Here is a 12,205-nt window from a genome sequence, read left to right as displayed (position 1 = left end):
CGTGTTCGGATGAAGGGGGGTAATAACAAAGATAAAAGTGCCTCCTGTGTTCTGTCAGAGATCAGAAACAACAGTTTGCTTTTAGACACTTTCAGTTTTCTGAACACTTGGGATGAGTGATAATCCTCAGGTGAAGTTGAATGGGGAGCAGTTCCAAGTCTGGAAAAGTTTAGTAAATGCACAAATTGCAGGAAAAAGAATATCTGGATGATCCTGTCTGTATGTTTCAGAGTCCAAGTATACATGAGCTGTGTTGGCGTGTTGTCAGGACTGCCTTGGTCAAGTCCTGGGGCCTCGTTTATCAAAGCCTGCGTAGAACAAGTTCTAAATGTATGCATAGGAGCTGTCCGTATGAACAAGGAAAGTTGATATTCATTAAACATGCGTACTCTCACCTTTTAATGTTACGAGCAGTGATAAATCTCACCTGTTCTACATCCATCTGCTCATGCACGTACAGGCTCATTTACATACAGAAACGCCCCCAGAATGCTTTACATGGTCAACACATCCCTTTGAAAGTCCTTCATGTAGAGTGACTTGTTGTGAACAAACGTGGCAAGCGATTAAAGATGGAAAAACGTCAGACATGCAGTTAAGATACTGTAGCATCCTGGGAGTAGGCACGGGAAAAGCTTCCCAGCGTGCACCGGTCTGTTTACGCGTCAGTGAATGTGGGTTCCTGCATTGTTATTGGTGTCATTGTATTTACATTGTGTTCTCCAACATTTCCACTCTTCAGCTGTTGTCAAACAATCTGCGCTTGTGAAGTCAGACCACGACTGATGTTTTGTGCACAATTAGTCTCGCTGCCTTGCTGAAATGTGGGCCCTTTAGATAGTTTAGATACTGTTTAATACTATTAACATTTTAAACTTTGAGGACCCAAGATCACCACTGAACGAAATTCAGCTAAACCAAACTGATTTATTGTACACTTGAACAAGTGGTTTGTCCCAAATTGAATAAATAAAGACACTGCATGGGGACCGGTAAAAGATATTATTCACTTTACATAAATTACCACTTCAGTGTAATCCAAAGATAACAAGTTTGTGTTAATTAGCTTTTTAATTTGTTGATCATTTAACAGTTTGAGCATTTCAGAAAATGTACCTGGCAATTACAATGAATGGCACTGAAACATGACAGTTCATTTTTAATGCAGCTTGACAATTAAATGTCATTATCTTTCATATGGAGCCACAGGCGCTCAGTGATGCAGTACTAGAGAAAAGAAGAAAAAAAGATTTTCCCCAAGGGAACTAATAAAGTACCACTGCCACAAGGCTAGCAGGTGCATGAAGTAACAGAAGTGCCTAGCAAATGACAATATGTGTATATCCTGACAATTTTTTTTTTTTAGGCAGATGAAAGGAAATACTTCACGAAAATTTGCTGCAATAACTCAGTTCACTTTTATGAATATGATATAGTACAGACCAAAGGAAGATGGAAGAGTTTCATATTATGATTAAGAGACTTTTAAGCTGCAAAAAAATACTTTATGGGAATGGAAAGACTATTGGAAACCAAAAAAGTGTCAGTACTAATAATCACCATAGTACTTAGAATAAAAACAAATCAAGAGTATAGTTTTGCCATATTAATACAGCCATGGTGTTTTTTGCTGTCTTCCTTTCTTCTGCCTTTCCTTTTCACTTTAGCTCTGGTCTTGCTCCTTTTCATTCTCCTTTTTAAACCGCTTACAACATACTTAACAGACAGACAAATAAATAAAGCAAAAAATTCTAAATCTCCCTGTTAATGTACATGTTTCCCTACCAGAGGGCTTTCCTACCCAGTCCCATTCTCCCTCATCTGTGAATTGAAAAACAGGAATAATAGCTTGTCAGTCAGCCTGTGATATAAACTGTAGGACCTGGAGAAAACTACATCAAGTCTGAATTTAAAATAGACGTGACAGCTGCTTTTGACAACAGAGTACACATGGCATCTCTCATACCTTCAGCACCAAGGTTAGACCATTAAAAAAAAAAAAAAAAAAAAAAAAAAAACACACCACACACTCATGTGAGTGTGTCCACTCCTGTGAGAGCTGTAACCTTATCTATGTTCATCATGATGGACGAGGAGGAGCAGGGCGTTCAGATGAATACAGGTGTCAGATGTGCCATGAGGCGCAGTCTGAGAGATGTGCAGCAAACAAGCGAGTCAGCACCTTGCCCCAGGACAGCCACTTGCCATCAAAATATGCATAATGCATATTTCTGTAAGATGCTGAAATGAAATGCCCCTGCTTTGATCATGTTGATCATCTTAATTGACTGTTTGCTCACTTTCAAACAGCGTATCATAGCTTAGCAACTGTAACTAGGCAACCATAACTCTGTCAAGCTTTGGATTTCTCCAAAGTGGTGTACATGGGATGGACATTGTTGACATTGGAAGGTTGTGCCTTTTTGTTGCCTTTCCAAAACCAAAAAATACAAAAGTGAAAGGAATGGATTAAACGCTGTGTTTGTCTGTGTAACGCAAGCCGCTAACATTAGCGAGCCTAGCTCACTAGCTTGTTACCCACAGTTGTAAGCTAGCAGTGCTGCGGCCAAGAGTTAGCACATCATTAGCTAAATATATGTATGTGGGGTCACAGGTTAGAAAGTTAAGTTAGAAAACCCCCCCCGTGCAGGACTGACATCCACTGCGTGGAAACTGATCCCGCATGTTATATTTAGCGGCTCTGTGCGGTTCTCCATAAGATTTATGATGATGATGATGATGACAAACTGATGATGTCAAACTCATCAGTTTGTCCTCATCCGCAAATCCTTGTCTTTCGTAAAAGTTTGAAAATACTAACAATAAAGCATAAATGTAGCCTTTATGTTCCTTGTCCAAGTAATGTTTTTATAGTAAACATCTTTACTTTTATTCCATTTTTCTTATAATACTGTACCATACTAGGGCTGACTCCATGGATCATCAACTGATGAAGATATACTGATTCTTTGCTGTAAGCTTTAGGCTCAGATCTTTTTGCATCATTGCAAAGCCCTGATTGCATATGCAAGACCCTTTTGCGGTTTTCTTGTTTTCATACGAATTGTCAGCCGGCGACAGGGTTTTTAACAAACTCCGTTAATGTTAGTTAGCTGGCTGGCTACAGCTAATAAACATCTGGTCAGCTACATTTGTCATTTCAGTCGGCAAGCAGGCTTTTTTGTCCTTCTGTCTGAAATTAAGGTACCATTGGTTCAAAATATTACAACAAATTTCGAGTAGTGAATCTGCCAGCATTATTGCCAACTGCAAATGTGAAGTTCTAGATTGGAAAGCTTAACAGTAACTAAAGGAGGCGGCGTTTAGCGAAGGGCCAGTTGCTGACTGCAACGTGTCATTTAAGTGAGGATGAAGCTTTCACTGGCAGCAGCCTCACTGGAGAAAACAAGTGGTAAAAATGCTGACAGAGGAATCTCCTTCACCAGTGTGATAAACCCACTCTACTTCTCATTATCACAGCTGCTCTGTCACCACATCAACCCACATAACTTCTCCACTGAAAACCATGCAGTTATGCGGTTACCTGCAGAGAGCTGCCCTCTTTGTCTGGTCTGTAAGTTTTGCAAGTTCTGAACAATTTTGTCACACTCAAGGTGTATCACAGTAGGCAGTGATTGTGCATGTTTTGACACATACATGCCATCATAGAATAGAAATACAAACACACACTGCTATTTTGGACTTTTTCCCTCCCATTTGCTTACATATCTTAACTCTGTTGCATATCCATTTGTATCTGAAAGTGGAACACAGCTATCAGTCCTGACGCTTTCTTCCTTTCACAGCATTTTCTCAAAGCCCGCGACAAAAGCTCTTCCCTTATTTATGAGGCTTATTAGCTTTGGTGATTTGAAATACCAAAAATGATGCACTCAGTGCCGTGTCTTCGCCATTGCTTGTCCTTTTAATTAGTTTTGTCTCCCTGATCCCCCTGCTGTGAAACAGCCCCTGCAGTACGGCAACAGAAGAGGAAGAAAGAGGAGGAAAGGAATTAGAAATTGAAGCAGATGTGAGGGATTGTGGCATGTTGCTGGGATGTTGCTTATTCAGGTCCCATCTGATGCTTCATAAAGCAATAGCTCACAATTGTGTCAGTTACTTCCTAGGCTGCTCATACACACACGGAAATGACAGCTAATTTTTTATTTTTTATTTTTTTTTACTTGCAACTAAGACAAAGGAAACACGAGGCGAATTCTGCTTTAATACAATAACAGTCACTGTCTAACATTGCCGTACACATGCACTCACTCACAGGTTTAAAGTGCAGTGTCTTTAAAGAGATCAGTAAACATACTTTTCTCAACATATTTTGAATATGTCTGCTGAGAATAAACCTGATGTTGATTCCTTATCTTTCCAGTGTCTGCAGACTCTTACCTAGAAATGTAAAAGAAAGTATTTTTAACATTATCTGGCAATTTGAAGCCCAGTTAAATAACTATGAGATGGCCCTTCAACACTATACAACACTGAATTGAATTATCTGTCAAGTTCTGTAGTTCTCTTCAGCACGTAATGTTGAATCACTGGCATTTTATGGAAGGTTATTATTTTAATCCTTTTATCTCAAGATCATTAGTTAATTTCCTTGTTTCCCAGGATAACAAATTCTAATATTCATGAAGGTTATAATATTCAGTGTTTGTTGAAACTATTTTACAGATGTATTGCTTCAACTTAATCTGCATTTTTGAGGCTGTAGTTTGTGCTGCTGTTGTGTTACAGGTACACTGAGAGTTTCTAACATTTAGTCAACCGTCATTGATATAAATAGGGTGCAGCAAGGTGCAGACCAGTGTCAGCTTCAATTCAAGAAAAAACGTTTTGCACATTTTAGTTAGCATCAATCTGGTGCACTTTGAGAGCAAAATTAAGAGGCTAGATCTATAAAGAACCTTTTGCTCTAGTAAACAATTCGAACAAACACATTCAGGGTTTGCCTAGGTTTGTGGAGGGCTTATGTCCTGTGGTTGTGGTAGGGGGGTCGTGTGGTCATGAGTTTTGGGGTCCTCCCCCAAGAAAATTTTAGAAGTTATTTGACTAAAAACTATGTATTTTACACAATTTTAGACTATTAACATTACAATATTTATAGGGGGGAAAAAACACAGGTAGTAGTTTTTCACATTACACTGAGACATTAGCAGGGGAAAAGTGAAACAAATATGCTCACTGATGAAGTAAGAATGATGTCATGAAGTTTTCCTTAAAATAGTCATCACAAAATGACATTGGCTAAACAAGGCTTATAATGACGGGATTTGAACTGCGATTTCCTCATCCTCAAGTGAATCCACTAACCAGCTGTAGGGGTGGGTATCGTTAGGATTGTATCTTTATCTTATCCATACTCTTATCGGCCCGGTTCTTAAAAAATTGGGGGGTTTTAAATCATTATTTTAAAAAAAGAATAAATTCAGAACAGGATTAGAATTGATTGGTATTTTAAATATAACTAAATATTGTTTCTAGAGCAGCAACAGTAAAGTTTAGAACGGCAAAGTCACTATATAAACGCAATAATATCTCACTGGAAACAAATTTCAAATGTCAGTAAAATAAATAGCCTAATGTTCCTGACATCAAAATACTGAGTGAAGTTTAGAAAGAATGAAGAACACAGACGTCAGTCAGTATCAGTCCTTCTGTCCTCTGTCCTCCTCCCTCTGCTGCTGCTGCGATCACGCTTGTAGAGAGAGGAGGGGCTGGTTCGTCTCAGCCAGCAATATAAGAATTTTACAAGTTTACAAGAATTTGCCGATTTCAAGATTAGTGGCAAACTAAGATAAACAGACTACATACATACGGCTTTCGTTTTAGCTTGTTAGTAACAATTCATTATTAGCTTAACAAGCGCACTCTGGTTGTAACAACAATTGCGGACAAAGCAGGTGGAAATATCGCTTTTCTACTTTTTCCTCGAGTTGTCAAAGAGTAAAACGTTACCTGCCTCTCTGCTCTGCCGCCTGCTGTGTGTGTGTGTGTGTGTGTGTGTGTGTGTGTGTGTGTGTGTGTGTGTGTGTGTGTGTGTGTGCGACAGCGTGTGCATGTACAGCGGTGGGAGAGGGGCTGACTGACTGGGAGTGAGAGATGCTAAATGATGCAAAACACAAGATTGTAGATCATTTATGTAAAAAATATTTTCAGTTCATTATAAAACCCATAATGACCTAGACTGGCGGGCCGCCACAGTCTAGGTAATTAATGGGAAACACTGCCGTGGTAAAATGCTAGCATTTTCAGCTAATCGCAAGATAGATGGTCATCTCACGGAGAGGCCATGAAGTAAAACAGCTGAAGATATTTGGTAAATATATTGTATTTTTGTTGTATTGGGAAGAGTTGTGTGACTTGCTTTAACTTTTAATAAAGGTATAATGTTTACCATGTTCACCATCTTAGTTTTGTGTGTTAACATGCTAACATTTGCTAATTTGTGCTGTTTTTAAAGTTAGTCGTAAACAAAAGTATTGGAAAATTTTACCTGATGATGGTGCCACGGGAACAGTCAGGAATCAGTGAAGTGATTACAACTCACCCTGAGAGTAGCATGAATGTCTGTACCAAACGTCAGGGCAATCCATCAAATAGCTGACATTTCAATCTGAATCAGTAATGTCAACCTGCTGGTGGAACTAGATGAAAAGTCAGGGGATCACTAAAGTCATTTAGGATACATCTTCTTGGGACTAATGAATGTCTGTACAAAATGTAATGGAAATTAAATTGGCATCTATTGAGTATTTGTCAAAATATTTCAGTCTGAACCAAAATTGCGAAGCGACTGAACAACCAACTGACATTACCATTCCACCATTAGAGCCCTGCAGCTAGCGTGGCTAAAAAAGTACATTTATTGAATTTTTAAGGACAACTGAAAATCACAAACTTAATTTAAATTCACAAACAAGAGTATATAAAGGTGCACACCACCAATTTTACATTGCAACACAAAGCCAGTTTACTAGTTAGGATGAACTATTGATGAAAATTTTTTTCTGTGGCTCTGGAAGAGCTTTGACTAGTCTAGTAGAGAAAATAACACCGACAGCTTGGAGACTACAGATTTTTTACAGAATGTCTGTGTTACGAGCTGGAGGCGTGGCAGTCTGTAATAGAATCCAGTGTTTTTGGAGCTTAACCAAGAACATAGTCAAATTTTTGCCCCTTTAACTGATTTTTAGGGGCATTTACTAAAGTCTGAAATAATAGTATAGTATAATTATTATGTTGTCAAATAAACACTCAATTTTCAATTTGCTAGATTTGTTTAATTTGAAAAAATAACAAATGAGAACAAAAAAAACAAATTGGTCCAAGCTCTGTTCATTTCTGACCCGGCCTCTATCATGCTGCTGCCGCACTTTCTCTTCTTTCTCCCCTCGCCCCCCCTCAAATAGCCTACTGCTTTTAACTGTAGAAGGGCTTTTACATGTGGTTGAAGCATATTACACAATTGCATATTACATCATTTCTTATTGGAAGTCTACACTGACACACTGATCATTCTGGAAGCACAAGTGTGATGGAATTATGGATTAATTCACTCTTCTGCTTCTAGAGTTCTCCTATCTGGTGTCATTACTTAACCAACAACCCCCACCAGAGACATACTCAAAGCAAACCAACCTGCATGAGTACACAGAGAGAAAAGAAAACATCATGTCAAGACAACAAAGTCAACTCCAGAATGAAATGGAGATTGTTAAGAGTATCAGGAAACTGACCCCAGAGGAGAGAAGGAAAGAGTGCAGAAGAGAGATGTTTAGAGAGTTGAGGGAAATGGAGATGGAGCGCAGAAGAGCTGCTCTGGAAGGGCTTCAGACGTGCAGGAGAGAAAAAGAGGAAAGAGACAAAGAAACTGAAAGATTGAACAGGCAGAAAGAGAGAATTGAGGAGGAGAGGAGGCAGGAGGCCAAACAGCGGGACGAGAGCAGGGCAAATGAGCAAAAGGCCCTGGAGAAACAAAAACAAGACCAACTGAAGAAAGAGAGGCTCCACTGGAAGAAGGTGATGATGGTGGAGGAGGAGCCAAACACAGGGCCCAGATTCACTCTGAGTGATCTGAAAAAGGAGCAGCAGTGGAGGAGCGACGAGGCTGAGCTTTGCCGCCTGCGAAAAGTGGACAACGAAGCCAGCTTTAAATGCCTAACCTCCGAGCTGAAGGGCCAGGAGCAGAGTAAAAGAAAAACTCTGTGCAACAACTGGGTTGGAGAGCAGAGTACAGACAGTGAGACTGACGACGAGAAGCTCCCACCAAATGGCTCCACCCACACCCCCTCCACTGAGAAAGCAAGCCCCGACTTTGAAGGTATATATCTCATTTGTATCAGTTTGTTTCAAATAGCAATTTGCTACTTATTTAGTACTACACCTTTTTCTATGCTAATCATTTTTTCCTTTCTTCTGAAAACCCAGCAACACCAAAGTCCACTGAATCCCTGCTGTCGCTGCAGAAGAAGCAGAGCTTTGGACTCTGCTTTGAGAAGTACTGGGATCAGGTGGAGAGGAGGAGGAGGAGGGAGGCTCGCAGGCTCAAAGCAGAGGAGCGCTATGCAAAGTGGGCCGCCTTCAAGGAGAGGCGCCAGAGACTTTTGTCTGAGCAGGTGCACTGAAGGTTTCACCATGTCCAGAAACAGCATCCTCAAAAAATCCATCTTCTGAATGTATATGTAGAAGGGATTTTATTGACTGTTTTCTGAATTAGTGTAATTAAACTGCGCTGCATTGAAAACATCTGAGTTGTACTTATTAAGTAGTTAAGATGTGCTTAAGGCTTAAATACATAAAAGTGATGGTCATGTATTTTGGATGACTGACATAGTGTGGTGATTAAGCAGCCTCGGGAATGCTGACTGAAAACCTTTTTTGAATAGACCAGGTTATTCAAAGATAAGAGGAACGAGGCTGGGGTTAATTAATTCTGAAGTGCCCTGCCGTTCCTGAGCTCAGAACGCATCTCAACTCTGTGTGTTGCCTCAGACGTGTGGGGAAAAAATTCAAATGTATGTCACTGAGGTGGGTCAAAGTTATTTTGCAAGTCACGGGTAAGCCTCAAGTCTAAACTATGAAATCACAGGTGAAGTCCCAAGTCACCCTTAACCAAATTTAAGGCCATTTAAATTTTTTGCCATGCTAGCTGTGCTGCTCCAGGGATGGCGATGGCGGTCGTTTGATCCACCACTTTGGTCTAGACTCATAAATTGGATGGATTGCCATGAACTTTTGTAGAGAAATTCATACATTCATGGTGCCCAGAGGATGAATCCTACAGACTTTGATGGTCCCCTGACTTTTTCTCTAACACCACCATGTGGTAGACATTTGTGGTTTTGAAATGGTAAAAATGGTGACTGGCTGTATTTATATAGCGCCTTTATCCAAAGCGCTTTACAATTTGCTTCTCATTCACCCATTCTCTCTCTCTCTCACACACACACACACCCCGATGGTAGCAAGCAGACATTCATGTCCCTTCAGGATGAATAATAATAACCTTGGTGATTCCCTGAGTTTTCATCGTCAGGATAAAATTTCAGTTTGTCCAATAATCAACCTCAGCTGTACTTAGCTAATTAGCTAATGTTAGCATGCTAACACACTAATCTAAGATGGTGAGCATGATAAACATTATACCTGCTAAACATCAGCGTGTTAGCATTGTCATTGTGAGCATGTTAGCATGCTGATGTAAGCATTTAGCTCAAAGCACCGCTATGGCTAAGTACAGACTTACAGAGCATGGCTGTTGACTCTTAGCCTTGTTTAAACAATAAATTAGAATAGTAAATTTGCAGAAATGAAAATGAAATAGAATTTGTAAAGATACTTTTTAAACATTTTAAAGCAAAGTTAAGAGATTACAATTTGTAATCTCTGAGCTGAACACTGTGGTCTGTTTTTTGAGCACAGCGGCGTCTTCACATATGAATGTGATACTCTAAGGTATCTGCTGCCTGCTGGGCTACTTTGACAAACACAAGCTTCCTTCCTGCTCGAACAATGTAACTGTCTGCTGTCTAATAGATCCGTTGGAAAATCAGGAAAATGAAGAGAGGCTTCGCTGCACGCTCCTTTACAATGTAATTTTGTAAGTTTGGAAGTAATTAAGTCCAAGTGAAGTCACAAGTTATTGGTGTTAAAGTCAAACTTGAGCTGTAAGTCTTGATTTTGTCAAGTCTAAAGTCATCAGAATCATGACTGGATTCTTACTTGAGAGGCCAAGTCATGTGACTAGAGTCCACCCTTAATTGTCACATGACACAGAAATAGACAGCTGCACTGAAATAACAGAATCCTAACCGTTGAGCAGCAGTAGGTAGATAGGAAAGACTGTTCATCTCCACTGATTTAAAAATTCCCATTGCTCTCATAAGAGGTGGTCCACTTAATAAAAATAGTAATAACAAGACAAAGAGGAAAAAGAATAATCAATATTTATAGCATCTTTACGACTCATCCTCTAGGGATCATCAATATCTACATACCAATTTCTACAGCAGTCTGGCCAGGGGTTATTGAGATATCTTGCTGTGGGCTAAAGTGTTGGATGGACCGATTGTGTGTGTAAAACGATCATGATATGATTGTCCTAATATTTATTTGGTCATTTTGACAAACCCTACTGATTTGGCAATGACACTATGCAACCACTATGTTCATGCTGGACACACAGTGGCTGTGTAACAGATGTCATGCACACAGTGTGCACCTGGGTTGCTTGAACCACAAGCTCATGTTTTCTAAATTCCTTAATTCTTTCAATTGTTCCGTTCCCACCTGCCTTTAGAGTGAAGTTCTCAGTTCTGTTAGTTGGGCCGCAGAGGGAAACAAACTAATGAAACCTACAGCACTCTACAGCAGCAGTAGACAAATGGCCAAAATTAGAGTTTAAAATGAAAACACTGATTCATAGGTTCAGCCCTGGCCTGCCATATGTTTTACTACCATTTGTGCCTCATTTAATATTTAGGACAATATTTTCCCCTACTGTAGTATTCTTGTGTCTCCCCAGGAGATCCCTCTGCATGCTGGGAGCTGGCCAGCAACCAGAGAAACCGAGAGAGCCAGGCTCTATTTCAGTGACTCTTAATGAAGATGAATTAATGTAGAGGGCAACCCTTTATAAATGATTATTACTATTATAAATGTAAAGGAACAGACAGAAGGATTTAGTATGGAACCAAACTTTAGCTTTGTGATGCATTATGTTGAGCACACACTAGTTAAAGACACACGTGTACACAATCCTTCCAAAATCACATGAACTACTTCATTGTTAAAGTGTATTTTGTGTATTGTTTGACTGCTACACTCTGATACAGTCTTCAACAACTGTGCATTTTTGTAGTGGTTTAACAAGCCTGTGTGGGCCATCTGATGAATTTAGCGCCATGATTTTTTTCTCATGAAATGGATATGTTGTTTCACACAATTTACTGGAAATGCTTCATGTTAACTGTGTTAAATGACAGAAACAAAATGAATGTACAACACGGTGACAAACATGAAGTATTGGTTCTTTTTTGTTGTTTGCTCTATTTTACATTTCCATTTGAAATGACACAGTGTCTTCAGACCATTTGACCGTGGGTGACGGAAAGCAAGTGACAACAATGTTGAAAGATTTGGGACTCTGTTGTCAGGCCGGTGCAGGTAAAGTGGCATTACAGCTGTCATCAGGTTCCGCTTGGGTGAAGATGTGCGTTGCTCAATGACACGTCAGCAGTACTGGCTGAGGGAGGAGAGACCACTCACCTGACCAGCTTACAGTTCCAAAGCCTCCACCTTCAAACCAACCAACCTTTCCTCTGTTTCTTTTCTCTTCAGGTCTGAGAAAGCAGGAGAGATTGCGACCATTCCAGTGACTAAGGTAAGACTCCTTTTGTGTGTTTGTATTGGTGAGGTATAGGCCAGGAGGCATATGTACACTCTGAAGTACTCAGAAATGACCAAATGCCCCCCAACTCGAGCAGTTTTCCTAATGGTAAGCACTTTAACCTTAATTCGCACCATGACGTCACATGAATACCAGGGAATTCCAACAGTCAGTGGAGCTAACGAAGCCTCTTGATGAGTGGAGAAGCTATTTCTAGAGCAAATGGCAATCCAGTTGCCTTTGACTTTTAAATATCCTATCACACTGATGACAATGAATATTCATAGATATACAGCAATTGTT

General features: G+C 39.9%; 2 protein-coding genes across 4 annotated transcripts in view; both read left to right on the top strand.

Annotated features, from left to right (window-relative positions):
- si:ch211-51h4.2 overlaps window positions 1-12,205 on the top strand; it is an 83,632-nt gene that overhangs the window by 60,564 nt on the left and 10,863 nt on the right. For all 3 annotated transcript variants that reach the window (XM_044198583.1, XM_044198584.1, XM_044198582.1), the window contains exon 13: window positions 11,854-11,896. In XM_044198583.1, coding sequence (XP_044054518.1) covers window positions 11,854-11,896 — 43 coding nt within the window. The remainder of the gene's footprint in view (window positions 1-11,853; window positions 11,897-12,205) is intronic.
- LOC122877263 (myosin-M heavy chain-like) lies at window positions 7,518-8,766 on the top strand. Its single transcript, XM_044198586.1, has 2 exons — window positions 7,518-8,335; window positions 8,443-8,766. Exons 1-2 carry the CDS (start codon window positions 7,687-7,689, stop codon window positions 8,637-8,639), a joined length of 846 nt encoding a protein of 281 aa, XP_044054521.1. The 5' UTR covers window positions 7,518-7,686; the 3' UTR covers window positions 8,640-8,766.

The sequence above is a fragment of the Siniperca chuatsi genome, linkage group LG6, assembly GCF_020085105.1.
Source record: "Siniperca chuatsi isolate FFG_IHB_CAS linkage group LG6, ASM2008510v1, whole genome shotgun sequence".
NCBI lineage: Eukaryota > Metazoa > Chordata > Actinopteri > Centrarchiformes > Sinipercidae > Siniperca > Siniperca chuatsi.
Note: the sequence above shows the minus strand (reverse complement) of the source record. Positions and strands in the feature narration are given on the sequence as shown.